The following is a 14,919-nucleotide window of genomic DNA, read 5'->3' as shown; positions in this document are numbered from 1 at the left end:
GGTCCGTGTTCTCCTCCTGCTGGAGCGCAGGTTATGGTCCAGGTTTTGTGGTATCGGGGCAACGTGATACCTGTCCTGGATGTGACGAGTTATCGAACAGGTTCTTGGATTCGCGCTGTTTTAGCGTAGAAGCCCAAGGTTTGTAGGACTTGTCCCCCGTACGAGTGTGTGCAAGTCTCTGTTGCACGACGTAAAGGGCTTCTGTCAGTTCGTTGAGCGTGTTGTGTAGCCTTAGCGCCAATACTTTCTCACTCGATGTGCTGATCGGCACAGCATTTAATAAAACAACGTTTGCTAGTGAGCGTCTTTCCTGTATGGCTTGTGTTTCTTTTTTCCTACTAAGTTTCCGCTCAGCGAAATGGTCAAAATGCTGTTTTAGCTCCTCGTACTCTGTTTTTCGTACGAATCTCATAGTCAGGGTGGCGGCGTCACAGTAGCCTTCTATCAAAGCCTGTCTTCGCGCAAAGAACATGCAATGCTATCAACTTTCAATTGCTTTTGGGGGTGTCTATATCCACGTTCAAACCCTGATACTAAAAACAAACTTCACAGCAAATAAAACCTGTTATAGCACACCATTTAATTTCTTTTTAGCTTTACATTTTCTGTAAAATTGTAGATCACGCCACTGTTGACAAGATTTCCTTATGTAAGAACTCTTCGTAAAACCAAATTCAAGCCAATCCCGTTGTAGGACATATCATGAGAGAAGGCGTCCAACAAATGGCGAAATGCTCTAACGAAATAAAAACTTTGTTGAAGTCAGTCTCAGTTCCTTGGCAGCCGCTATGCTGCAATTGTAAGGTGCTAAGAGTGGCCACAAGGACACTGGAATTTCTGAAATTTTATGTAATATTCAGCACTAAGGCTATCAGGGCCAGCCGTCTTGTCTTTCTGCAGAGTTTCTGCGGTAAACTCAATTTCTTCTCGCGTTATTGGCCCATCAACGCTGAATCAATCATCTTCTTGTAAGTGTGGCATAAGGGAGATGAACTGATCAGCTTATTCCTCGTAGCCATTTTAAGGTCTAACTGCAATTAAAATATTTTCATAATGAGCTTCAAATACGGTTATTATTTGCGACCACCAGACTCAACATTCGTCGGAACGTACACAGGATCAAGTCGACCGTAGGAGACGCCTTTAAAGTGCATAAACCGCACCCAAGTAGGTGTGTAGGCTCCCGCGTCTATGAGATTGTGGTCTTCCGTTAACTGATGTAGGAAAATAGCACTTACATCATCACCCTTCGTTAGGTATGAGTGATCTCTGGATTGACCAACACGGTTGGTCTCGCAACACTACCAAATCTCTGTCAGTATCTAGGAGTGGAGGAAGAGAGAGGAAGAAAGCCTTCCTGTCGCTTACTTTTGAGTGAGCATAAACGCCAATAAAATGGCAATTACGGGGAACGAAGAGAAGTAACAGCATATAAAGTGACCTTCCCCATCAACACGTAGCGACAATGAAGAGCTATTTAACTGCTTTCTAACTAGCAAAAGGCATCCAGTGGAAGCACCACATGCTTGGCCAATACACACCTCGTAATCTGGTTGAAAAGTTTGCAGCGCAAGGCTGACATCACTAGCAGACGAAATCTTGGTCTCTTGCATTGCACCAACATCAATTTCATGCTGCCTAAGCGCGTGTAGTAACTGCTGCTGACGCCTTATATTGCGCAGCCTACGCGCGTTGAGTGTCGCTGCACATAAGGGAAGGGTGAAGGCGACAGCCATTTTGCTCACCTGAAGCTTTTGTTTTTCATCGCCCTTGGCGACAGGTAAATCTGTGGTCTTGCTCCCTTTGAACTTCTTTGTAGCACTCGCCTGACTACGCTGACAAAACCGGCGCTGCAGATCATCACCAGAGGAGGGAATTCATTGAGCACTAGAAGCCACTTTCTTGGGTGTCTCTACTGCACTTTCTGTTACGGCGTCGTTGCACGGTGCCGGACGTTTCTTTGCCTGGTTGCTGTCCATCGCCTTTTCTTATTCCTTGTCATCAAGGGACTTTTCTTTAGGGTTTGTTAGGTCATGTGGTCAAGCCGAGTTATCCTCGCCTGAAGCTTCGTTAGTATTACTTGAGCTGCGGTGTCTGCTCGGCATTGGCTTTGGGGACTCCCATTCCTAGGCCCCGATGCCATCCTTCAAGCAGAGCGTCTCGGAAGTCAGGAGCGCGGTATGGTCTGCCACTCAAGTCCGAATGAAGAAAAATGTAATTCAAAACATTGTTACCGGTTGGTAGGCGCGGGAGGACAACTTGCATCTTCATTCGGAAACGGGGTCGCCCACTCGATACGCTGTTTCCAGCAGAGAGCATTTCCGAGCATAGCCGTCCCACACGCCAAGGTGGCTCCACGGTGATGGTTGACTAATGCTGCGTCTAGTGCGTGCGTCATTGCACACGTCATATCACTGCATCCGTCCCTGCCTCGCACGTATCGCTTGCTCTCCGGATTTCATCGGTGCTGTGTCTACTGCGATGCAGTCCGAAGCGTCTGCCTCAGCGGCAGCTGTGAAACGTGATCACCCACCGAAGCACGCCTCAAAAGACGAAGCAAGGGGACACAAAAGAAAACGCCATATACGCGACATATCTACCATTAGGCACAAAATAAGATTCATCGATCTACAGCAAAATAGTCCGAATATCTCCAGCCTATGGCTAACGTATACGCAAACACACACACACCGGTTCAGCAGAAATAACTTTAATGCATGTCGAAAACATTACTCTAAAAGATTTCACCTAAGCGGTTACAATGCTTTCGCACGCCCGCACGTAAGCAGTCTTGAGTGTCTATGCTGATGTCTTTTTCCTCTTCACCTGGACTAGCTGGCTTTCCGCGTAGTTTCCAGCTTATTCCCAAAGCTCGAGAAATTAATCGTGTTGGTAGCTCTGACGCGAACAATTTCGCTGCGAACTGAGTAAACTCACTATATGACGCTATACATGTCCAAGCACGAACCCAACGCTCGTTACGCAATACGAGCAACGGAGGCCCTCCTGCTACACTTAGCACATTGAGCATGTTTTAAGCGGTTTCTGTTTATTTTCTTATCGGCGTCATGTCCTTTTCATCACCCCACCTGATACTACGGCTAATACCTTCATCTTCCTAAATTTTACGATTTCTATTTCTCTCTAATGCTGATCAATACACTCTGTTGTGTTCCAAGAAACAACTGGCCACTTAGTTAAGGTGCCCAGCGTTTTAAGCACTATAATCGGCCTGCAGAGCGGCCTGTATGTTTTGCTCCACCTGTAGGTGATGTAGGCACTAAGCTCATGCACTGTACGTCACTTCGCCCATGAAATTGTCGTAAAGCTCAGAGGGCGTTTTCAGTAATTGTCCACTTACTGGACATGTCCATTTTGCCTGCTGCTGAAGTTCCGTTCGGCTGGGCTAGGCTATGCGTCAGAGAGACAGGCAGCCCCAGCCAATCAGCACTCCAGCAGCAGACGAAATGAACATGTCTACTAGGTATAAACTTGCACGATACGCCCTCTCCCCAGGTCCGCGGAGTTTAAAGAATTGACATTCGTATTGACATTGCAGTCATGTTCCGAGTAACATCCCAGCGCGTCTACTAAAATGACATTCATCATTTTAAGCTGTCTATACCGAATACGGAGCCAAGGAAAATACAAAAGTTCCAAAGCGTCACCACGGATATTTGGAGGAACTGCCATCATATTACGTGTATGCAAAACAGATGGTCGTGTATAGTGCGTTGGGTCCAAAGGAGAGGTTCATTGCTGGACCTATCGCAATTACGTTGAATTCCAGAGGCACTATTCCAATCCACAGAAAATATTGCTGTTCGTTCCTGGTTCATTCATTCATTCATTCATTCATTCATGAAACTTTATTTGCTGAAAGACGTCGTAGTCGATGTGGTCAGAGCCCTCAGTCTAGGACTCCGCTGGCCTTTGCTGCCCGCCGGACCAGTTGGATGAGGGCTAGTTGCTGTCCTGGATCCGAGCTGGCGAGCAGTACCTCCCACTGCACCTTATTAAGGGTGTAGATGTGTAGGTGCTTACCTACCTCGACGGGTTTGATGGGACAATGTTTTACTCCAATAGTCTCCTGTGCCAGTCGTCTTTTTCAACTTCCCTTGTTCCAGTACTCGCCATTCTGCCTTTTAAACGTAGTAGCTTGCGTGAGCGCGCACATTTTCCCATTTTTAAGGTAACCAGCCTTCCCTTTACTACATTCTGGTAACTGCCACCCAAGTTTAGATGTTTTATAATATCCTTGTCATCCCTAAAGCTTATGTAAAATGGAATAAGACTTACAGAAGTTCAGAATAAATGAATCTATGGCGCCTGTGTTATGTTTCCGCATGGCTCAAAAGTTGATACCGTATTGACCCAATCACATTTCATAACATACCGAGTGCCGTAGCTTCCGACTACAGTAAGGATAACCAAAACATGCAGGACCAAGCGGGCGTTGCCATCATTTACAGTGAAGTGGCTACCTTTGAAATATGAAATACGCACATTTTCCATCGTCACCACGTTTAGAGCATACTAAACTGGTCTACTTCTGAGCCCTGCATGCTGCAGCTTAGAAACACAGTCTATCCATGTTCTACTTCTGTAATAGTAGTGAAAACCGACTTTATTGATGGGGATGACCTCAAGGCCTGCGATGGTATGGGGTAAAATGTTGCGAAGCTCGTCTATTCACAAAGAGTCCAAACCGGCCTTTCAGATGTAGGAGAGGTGCGTGTGATACAAGATGCCGTTCAGCCATGTCTGTAGGCCGTCTTCGTCTCCCATGATAACTTTGGCTTAGACGGCAAGACAACGCCCCATTTTTTTCTTTTTGTATCTGGGCAAATACAGAGTAAGTGAGATGAGTCTGTGGGTTGTAATGCAGTGATTTGGGCTTGTTGGTATGACGCCGTGAGGCTTACAGCTTGTGAAAAGACAAGGACGAAAGGAAGACGTGACACACACAGACGCCTGTGTGTGTCACGTCTTCCTTTCGTCCTTGTCTTTTCGCGCGCTATAAGCCTCACGGTGTCTACGGGCACATCGTATCGGCGGCAAAAGGGTCAGCTGCCCGTCGATTTGCTGCAAACTTCTCTACAATTTCGCGTTCCGGCAGGCAAGCTCGAAAGGCGCCTGCCAACCTCCGAACGCCTTCTCGAGCTCAGCCGCGACCGCAAGGCACAGCCTGTCCATGTAGGGCGCCGCGACCACTTGCACGCCAACCGGCCGGCCGTCCGAAGTCATGCCCGTCGGGACCGCCGTGCTGGGCAGGCCGGCCACGTTGGCCGGCGCCGTGAGCGACACGTGCCCCGGCCGCATGGCGTGCTCGTTGTGGAACGGCGCCGGTCCCAGCGCCGCGGGGCAAATGAGCACGCCGTCCTCGCCCAGCGAGGACAGGAGGCGCTCCCGGAAGTCTCTCGCCATCGCCAGGTAGCCCCGCACGTAGCCGGAGTCGGGCTTCGGCATCACGCTCTCGATCGTGGTGCACACGACGGCCGGAAAAGTGTGCACCGATCTGCGAACGACATAGAAGACGAACGTTTTCAGAAAAGTGAAGCTTGTTTAACCCAAGGCGTACCAACCGAGCTGTGACGCCGAGCTTTTTGGTAATGCATTAATTTGCTTGAAGTTTTCTTCTTGCTTGAGTGACCGTGCGAAAACAAGAAAAAGGCGTGGTGTCGCGCCCTACCCCGTGTGCCTTGTATGTGTTGCCCGTGACAGTTTGGTAGCCTTGGCACAAGCGAATGCAAGTCTCTTATCATTTCCACTGTGTGATATACAAAATTCATTCATAAAGCTTTAACTTCTGCTTTACGTGCTGTGTTCCTGTTTGTCAAAGCCCTTTTCCGGTGATGAAGCAATCCGCTTGGAGCTCGAGATAATGCGCACAAGGTAATTAACGTTCTTTTAGCAGTGTCCTCGACCGTTAAAGCCCAAGAACTGCCGCCAGCCCGGTAGCCAACCGTCTGAAATCACATTACAAAAACTTTCCATTCCTAGCCTTCTATGTGGCGTTATTTCTTGCGTTGTCTCTCGCTGCAACAGTGCTCAAAGCAATAACTTGGCAAAGCTTCAAGTAGCGTACGTATTTCTTATTTTATTTCAAAATCGGTCTGCTGTGAAATCTAGATGTGTTGCAAGTTCAATAGATCACAATAATTAAAAGATAAATTATGAAAGAGCGATCATTTCTGCGATCAGAATATTTTCATGTGAAACGGTTTCAAGGTGCGCAGCTTTGGAACGCCCCCAATAACAACGCAGTATCGATGTGTCTGGTTCACAAAACGTATTTGCTTACAGAAGTGTACTTGTGAAACTTCGTGCTTAAATGTAGAGGTCACGTGACGTTCAGCCTGCAACGCTAGCCCAATCAATGCACACGCGCTCTACTTACATGTCAGTTGGAGTAATAAAGTGAGTTTTTACAGGGGTTTATAGTTTTAACCTTCTTTGAGTGCCTTATTACTGAACAACGCCATGTTTAAGCTTCTTTAACGCAAGCGCTACATTTCGATGCCCCTTTTATGGCCACCTATAGTAGCTGCTGCATCAAGACGGCAAACTAGGCCAGTTGGTTGGTATTCAGCGCCGGGTCATTGTTTTATACCTTCTTTCGTCCTTGTCTTGTGTTCCACTGTAACGAACCTTACTATAGTAGTTAGCCTGTTTGACCCAGCTCCATTATTTGCTAGGACCCCGCTTCAAAAGAAAGAAAAAAATAATAGTTTGATCCCGAATCTCCTTCTTTTTCTGACGTTGAAACACTTTCTTCAACATGGCCTAAATCCCGCCACTTAATTTATTGGTGACAGAAGGAGCACTTCGTTTCTACGCTGGAACAGCAACGTATTGAACCAGTAGTTTACGAATCGATCTGGTCATGTAGTGTGTACACCTGAGATGAACTATGAACTCTGCGTCGTGAGAGAATTGGCGATTATGTTCTGCGTAGCACCTTGCGTGAGAAAGCACTTAAGGTCAGCCCTTTACTGCGCACTGCGTCAAATATTGTGGCGCACAGTTTGAGGAACCATCCCCAATGACATTCAAATCCTATGGGGTTCAATACCTAATTTCAATTATGTAAATCTCATATGGAGGCCGATTTTACTGTGCAACAACGCTCCTGACGCCACAATTCGATCGCTCTATATTATACCTAACGACAACTGTATTTCTATAGCTAGTTTACTTTGTTTGTAGAAACGTTGCAAGACTTAATAATTTGATCCTTGGTGATGCTCGGGTTCATTCTTGGATTTATTCACATGCGCACTGTAGCAAGCCTGGTCATTTTCGTTGTATTTTTCAGACATTTCCGCCACTAAGCTATATGATAATAACCTCTAAACACGTGTTCTGCCCAAGTGGAACAAAATTAATTTCTTTTTTTTCTTTTTTTGTGTGTGGTAAAACAGCGGCTTGAATATGAGGCATCTCGTAGTGAGGGACCCCGGATTAATTTTGACCACGTAGAGATATTTAACGTGTCCCCAGTGCACAGGACGCTGGCGTTTTTGCATTTCGTCCCCATTTCGTCCGCAGCCGGGATTCGATCCCGTGACCTCGTGCTTAGCAGCGTCTAGCGAATTGTAAAGCAGTCGCTAGAGGCAACTCAGCACACGCATTAAGTCCCATTCGAGGTCACGGATTTTTAAGAAGAGTAGAGCGAAAGGCATTGAGTCTGCGCGTGGGAGTCTAGTAAGAAAGGGACGGAAGATTGTAATTATTATTTGATTTGAATACATACACACACATGGTAGGAAACAGAGTGCGAGGAGCAGGCTGGCAACTGCCACTAGAAAGGGCACAACGCCGGCCTACTCTTCAAAGAGGAGGAGACAGAAACATAGAAATGGAGGATAGGAAGAAGGGGAGGTAGGAAGAAAAAAAGTGAAAGCACATGTCACGCACAGCACACGTGGCACAGAGTAGGGCCAGTTAAAAATTATGCCGATAACAAGCACTGTAGAAGCTGGTGTGAGTCAAGCTTTCATGAGCCGGCAAAGCAAAACGGTGCATCACGATCACTTTACGTTATATTACCACCATCAGTAGATTTCATGTGACTCGGCGCCGGACGCGTAGGATTAGACTGTCGAAAGTGTTCCTGACACTGCGCTAACATACCGAGCTTGTGCGCCCGGTGCCAAGTCGCAAGAAGCCTATCGAAAGTGATCGCGTTCACGATAGCGACAGCTTTTTTGACGGGACACACCACAATGACCAGCATGGCGATGACGACGACGTCATGCCGAGTGGCGGAAATTTGACAAAAGAATCTTCGCTTCAAAAAAATCCGAGGACGCCTCAGCACTTTTTTTGAGTGGCGAATGCGAAAGCATTAATATCTAATAGAACGCCGCCCAGCGGTCCTTCGAGTTAGGGATTCCTCGCGGACAAGCGAGCGCGTTGAGACACTTGGCGCGTTTTGACTTGGCCTTACCGAGGCGCAGTGAGAACGCAGGCGAGAACTTGCGAGAGAGAGAAAGACAGCGATTGTTATGGGGAAGACGCGCTAATTTTCTGCAGCCCTTTAGGCAGCACGACTCAGCGCCATGAGAGCTTGCGCGCGCAATGAACGCGCGGATAACACAGGCGTCCGAGAGATAGGGTGACGTGGCGTCGCGGCGATGCCCTCTCCTCTCGCGCAACATCTGGCGCGCTTTCGAGGCATCAGGTGTTCCCTTTCGCCCACTCTACTCGGTCGAGACGCGCTCGTGACGTGGTATCGCAGCCAATGGCAATGGGCGCTCAGGCAATGGGCGCTCAGCAATGGGCGCTGCTACAGACGATAGACGCGAAGCTTTTTCGCGCCATGGGCCATTTGACGCTTTTGCATCAAAATGAGCTGAATGAAGCCGCCAAGCCAGAACATTACGCCAAGTTTGTACGATCATAATTATTATCGCTATAGCGATCAATCACCTTCCGCAGAGGATCCGCATTGTCTCGACGAAAGGGTTGATACGGCGGCCGTCGGCGTTGGTGAAGAGGCGCGACGCTGGCTCGCACTCGCTGGCGCTGAACTTCGACAGCCACATCTCAAAGCCGCACGAGAGGGCCTCCAGCTTGATGGGCTCAACAGGGATGCCGCACTGCTCCTTCAAGTGCCTGGCCGCCTGCGACCATTGGCGGAGGACGGCCTTTGTATTCAACCAGTTGTTTTATTCAATAGTTGATTTGTTAAGGAAAGAGATTCATGTCCCAAAGCAGCTGAGGGCTACGATAGGCGTTATACATAAAGATAACCGCGCCATCTTAATCAGAAACACAATTTAAATAAACGTGATTTTCTTCTAAATAATACAGTTTATTTACACATCGCACAAATGCGGTTACACCTGTTTAATATAGTGCGCTCCATTAGAGCACCTATATTTCTTCCCGTCTTTTTGCCCCAGCATGAAGCATTTAAGGAAAGTGCCGTTGGGTACCTCCTGCGAAGCGGTTTTCAGCTGGCCGGGCAGCGGTAAAAGCACCCGTATGGGAGCCTCTGGTTCTAACGCATGGGTCACTTCTAATGCTGGAAAAGCTGCGAGTGATGCAGTCCTAAAATGTTCCACCCAACCAAATTCAAGTATAACCAACAAGAATACTCATTGTAACAACGTCAGTTACAGCTTTAGTTGATACAAAGGGTCAATAGAAATGAAGATATAGTGGAAATAATAATAATCGCAGACGCAAAATAACTTAACCTGCATAGAAGTACAAAGTAAACAGAAGAGGAGCGTACATGCAGCACTGTGCCTGATACAATAGGCTCTCTAGAAAACAATCTCATTACACGTATGTTTTTTTTTTTTACAGTCTGTAGTGCCTGATGAAAAAATTTGCCAAAGGCGCTTTTATTGATGGAAGTACGCACAGTGGGCTTCTAAAACGACATGTTAGAGAAACACTATTAAATAAACGTAACACATTCCTCCTCATTAGAATGAGAGCGTCAACATATTCGAAAAAGCTGCAAATCTCGCTATGCTCCCAAGCTGCCTGCGAGAACAGAAGTTATGAGCGAGCGAACGCAATGTTCGCCACATGCTTGCCTTCCGCACTGCCTCGCGCATGTCGGGGTGGATGCGGCTGAAGAAGCTGCACCCTTCGTCATCCGCGTAGAAGACCTTGATCTCACTCAGATCGACCTGCAAGCATACGCCGTAGGGTTCGGGTGGGTTAACTGCGCAACGTGGTGCTGCGTTCATGAAGACTCACTTAAGCAGACAGTCGCGGAGTGCGCGACTGTATCCGTGCGTACCTTCTTGTCGAGCTGCATGCGCGCCAGTTGCTCGGGCGTAAGCATGACCTTGAGCATGGCCAGCAGGTCGCACGCGTAGCGAGTCATGGGCCCCGTCGAGTACAGCTTCATGAACTCGTCGTTGAAGGGGTGCCGGTGGCCGTCATAGGACAGGACGCCTGCACAGCATCATGCCGTAGGGGAACACGTGATCGCACCAAACCCACGCGAACCGTCGGTTGGTCGGTGCATCGGAAATATGGCTCTTCGTACCGTTCGAGGCTGTGCCAAGCGGTTATAAAGTGATTGAAAATGTGTTCGACGTTGTTATCGGTAGGCCTAGTCGTTCAACGCTTCGGACTATTTTTGCGCATGCGTGTTTCGTGGTTCGCCAGACAAGGGTGTTCCTTCGGCAGTCCATTAAATTGTTACGACCTGCCGTATAGTTTTCAATTCGGTTTTAATTACGTTTCGATAGGCAAGATTAAAGGAATCGACGCAGTCGGATAGGGTGCAAGCTGGTGTTCACGACGGCAAAGCGGCAACCGAATCTCGAAGAAGGTAATGAGAACTATAATGCTAGGCACAAGAAAAAAGAAAACTGCGCTGCGTGGCGCATAATTGCGGTGGCCGTTGGAAGATTGACGTGTTCGACGGTGTTCGACGGGGATGGTTGAGCACAGGAGCGTAATGAAGGACGCGAGGCGAGCCGATGGGCGCGACGGGTGTCAGAGAGCAAAAGCCAAAGACCCGAACGACACGGAGCGAGGCGGAAAAGTTAGAGCATACGCTACAAGCGACAAGGAGGAAAGAGAGGGGCACAAAAGGAAGATGGCAAAACAAAAGAAACTTAAAGAGATAAAATTCAGTTTGTTAAGGGATTATTCATGTAGGCAATCTCTTTCCGTGTCAAAAAAAAACATCAAGAATGAGAGACGGCTTGCTCATACACGTCTAAATTTTTCGCTGCATCATGTAGGCCTCAATATTTCGCACGTTTGTTCTAAATGTGATGTACCAGCTAGCCCGACAGCAAACTTTCTTCAAATGCAATAGTGGGATTTTGAGTCCGAAAGCGACACAACTGTGACAGAGTGCGCAGTTGGCGGTCTACGGAGTAATTTCTGCCACCTGTTTTTTTTTTTTTTTTTTTTTTTTTTTTTTTTTTTTGACGTGCGTTTAAGGCCAAGTACACGAGCGTCCTAGCAGTCATTTTCGCCCAGAGTGAAGTCGCCGCAACGGTAATCGAACCTGTAGCCTCCTGCATGTCAGAAGAATGTAGGTCAGAGGCTGATTGTATAATTCGAGATTTTCAGAAGGCTTCTGACTCGGTCTCACATCAGAAACTAGGACAGAAGCTTGTGCACGTTATTATTGATAACTGTGTTGAAAATTGAATAATGGTCTACTCAACATGCCGGAAGCAGCGAATTTGTCCTAAATGGGAAATGCTCTCTATGGGTTGATGTCACATATGGAGTTTTGTAGGGGTCTGCACTCGGACGTCGGCTATTCCTCGTCTTTGTGAATCGAATTTCTAATGAAATCAAGTCACCTGAATGGCTGTTCGCCGATGATTATGTATTGTACTTAAATGTGTCCAAGTGGCGGATTGCGCAGAGTTATAGGAAGATCTCCATTGCGTTGAAGCGTGGCGCAGATTAAACAGAGTTATTTTGAACATGGATAACTTCGCGCATGTCAGCTTCACCAGAAAAGCTTACATAGTGCACTATCTTCATCATTATCATAAGCCTATCTTTATGTACACTGCAGGACGAAGGGCTCTCCCTGCGATCTCCAGTTACCCCTGTCCCGCACCAACTGATTCTAACTTTCGCATGCCAATTTGCTAATTTCATCACCCCAGCTAGTTTTCTGCCCTCCGCGACCGCTCTTCCCTTCTCTTGGCCCCCATTCAGTAACTCTAATGGTGCATTGATTATCCACTCTATGCATTAAATGGGCTGCCGAGCTCCATTTATTTCTCTTATTGTCAATTAAGATATCTGCTATCCCCGTTTCCTCTCTCATTCACACCGCTCTCTTCCTGTCTCTTAACGTTATGCCTAAAATGTTTCGTTCCATCGCTCTTTGCGCGGTCCTTCACTATTCCCGAGCTTCGTTGTCAACCTCCAAGTTTCTGTCCTATATGTTGGCACCGACAGAATGCAGTGATTGTACACCTTTCTTTTCAGTGATAGTAGCAAGCTTCCAGTCAGTATCTGGTAATGCCTGCTGTATGCACTCTAGTCTTTTTTTTTTTATTCTTCTGTAACTTTCATTCCCACGATCGGGGTTCCCTGTGAGTAATTGACCTACATAAATGTACTCCTTTACAGACTCTCGAGGCTGCCTGGCGATCCTGAACTCTTGTTTCCTTGCCGTAATCAAGGAGTACAGGAGGAGTGCATGAATATATTAGGAAATATATACAAACATTCGACAGCTACCTTGGTTCTTCACAAGTAGAAATTTACTTATTAAGAAAGGGGTCAGGCAAGGAGACAAAATGTCTCCAATGCTTATACACTGATGCTTGGAAGAAGTATTCAAGCTATTAAACTGGGAAGGCTTAGGAGTGAGGATCAACGGCGAACATCTCAGCTACCTTCGGTTTGCAAATGACATTGTCCTCTTCAGCAACAGTGGGGACGAAGTGCAACAAATGATTGAGGACCTTAACAAAGAAAGTATAACAGTAGAGTTTAAGATTAATATGCAGAAGACAAATATGATGTTCCATAGGCTGGCGAGCGCGCTATCGCTGCAACCTAAATAATCAAGTTGTTCTCCAGGAGTGAGTGAGTGAGTGAAAAACTTTATCAGCTCTAGATTCGCTGGTCTTCTGCGGTCTTCAGATGGAATCGTCCATCTTTTAGCACAACGGTCGGTTGCCCTTAGTCCAGGGCTCCGCTGGATGCTGCTGCCAGTTGTGCTCGCCGAATCAGACCTTCTTGGTCGACCTGGCGATCGCTGGAGAGCACTCCCTCCCATTGCTCCGCACTCGGGTTTGGTATAACGGGTACCACGTCTATCTTCTGGCATGCCCACGTTATGTGGTACAGCGTGGGTGTTTCGTGGCACCAGGGGCATGTGTCATTGTATAGTGTGGGATAAATCTTGCTGAGTACGTGTAGGTTCGGGTACGAGCCCGTTTGTAGCTGCCTCCACGCGACAGAGTCCTCTCTGCTAAGGGAGTTGTGCGGTGGTGGATACCGCTTTCTGCAGCCCTTGTAGTAATTTGTTATTGCCGAATAGTCTTGGGGTACAGGTTCGGTCTCCTCGAGGTCGCCTACGTTGGATGCTCGGTAATAAGTGTACCCTCGAGCTATCCTGTCCGCCTCTTGGTTCCCTGCCACTCCCGTGTGTCCCGGCGTCCATACTATCGTATGCCTAATTGGTTCTTCTTTTGTTTGTCGTTCTGTTATGTGGTCTCCGGAGCGGAGTATGCGGAGTGCTCCGTGCCCTATTCTGCCGCGTAGGTAGTTGCGGCACGCTGTTTGCGAGTCTGTAAGGATTGTTAAAGACCGTTTAGACCGATAGCCCTCCGCTGCCGCTAGAGCGACGGCCGCTTCTTCAGCCTCGACTATCGTACAGCCTTGCAGTGATGCGCTGGTGATCTCGCGTAGGTTCGAATCGATCACCGTTGCTACGGCGTTGCTGTTGCTCTGACGCGCTGCTCTGGCGTATGTGGCTGCGTCCACATATACCGTCGTTTCTTGGGGTGCTAGGGTCTTTTGTAGGTATTCAGCCCTCGCTTCTCTGCGTGCTTTGTGTAGGTTGGGATCCGTGTTCCGGGGTATGGGTGCTACTTTTAGTGTGTTGCGATACTCATCCGGAATTGTTTCGGTCCTCTGTATCTCTTGAAGTTGATCGGCGCAGCCTAGTTTCTTCAGGAGCTCCCTGCCAGATGGGGTCTGCTGTAGTCTGCGTTGTTGGGAGACTAGTTGCGCCTCTTTCAATTCGTCGAAGGTGTTGTGTAGTCCTAAGGCTAGGAGCTTCTCGGTTGAGGTGTTGTGGGGAAGGTGGAGTGCGGTTTTGTAGGCTTTGCGTAGAATCGCGTCCGCCTGTTGTACCTCACTCTTGATGGGATTGTAGTATGGGAGGCTGTATGCCACTCGGCTGACGACCAAGCTTGTGACCAGCTTGAGTGTGTCCTCCTCTCGCATGCCGTGGCGTCTGTGTGAGATGCGCGTGATCATGCGGGCCACTTGTAGGGTGGATGCCTTCAGTAGGGCGAGGGTGTGGGTGCAGCGTTGGTTTGACTGTATCCACATCCCCAGGATTCTGATGTGCGTCTTTTCCGGTATCGCCTTCCCCTGGAGGTAGACGTTGAGCTTTAACTCGTCGCTGGTGGGGACTGTGCGGTTTTGCTTTCCTCTCCAAACTCTCAGGAGCTCGGACTTCTCAGTGGAGCAGGCTAGCCCTCTTGCTCTGACGTAGTCCTCTACGCAGGTGGCTGCTTCTTGTAACTTCTCTTCTTTCTGTCTGAGCGAGCCTGTGTTAACTAAGATGGTGATGTCGTCGGCATACATGGCATGGTGTATGTCGTCGATTTCATTTAATTGTTTTGCCAAGCCAATCATTGCTATGTTGAAAAGCGTGGGGGAGATGACCGACCCTTGAGGCGTCCCTTTGTTTGGAGTAAGGAACTTCTCTGATCGAAGCCCTCC

General features: G+C 48.0%; 1 protein-coding gene across 1 annotated transcript in view; it reads right to left on the bottom strand.

Annotated features, from left to right (window-relative positions):
* Positions 1-3,854: 3,854 nt before the first annotated feature.
* Positions 3,855-14,919, bottom strand: part of LOC126524621 (fatty-acid amide hydrolase 2-like) — a 62,387-nt gene continuing 51,322 nt past the window's right edge. The window contains exons 5-8 of the mRNA XM_050172922.3: positions 10,265-10,422; positions 10,048-10,151; positions 8,935-9,120; positions 3,855-5,518 (exon numbers count right to left, since the gene is read on the bottom strand). Of these exons, the coding sequence (XP_050028879.1) occupies positions 5,098-5,518; positions 8,935-9,120; positions 10,048-10,151; positions 10,265-10,422 (869 nt within the window). The 3' untranslated portion in view covers positions 3,855-5,097. The remainder of the gene's footprint in view (positions 5,519-8,934; positions 9,121-10,047; positions 10,152-10,264; positions 10,423-14,919) is intronic.

The sequence above is a fragment of the Dermacentor andersoni genome, chromosome 3 (genome assembly GCF_023375885.2).
Source record: "Dermacentor andersoni chromosome 3, qqDerAnde1_hic_scaffold, whole genome shotgun sequence".
In the NCBI taxonomy this organism is placed as follows: domain Eukaryota; kingdom Metazoa; phylum Arthropoda; class Arachnida; order Ixodida; family Ixodidae; genus Dermacentor; species Dermacentor andersoni.
Note: the sequence above shows the minus strand (reverse complement) of the source record. Positions and strands in the feature narration are given on the sequence as shown.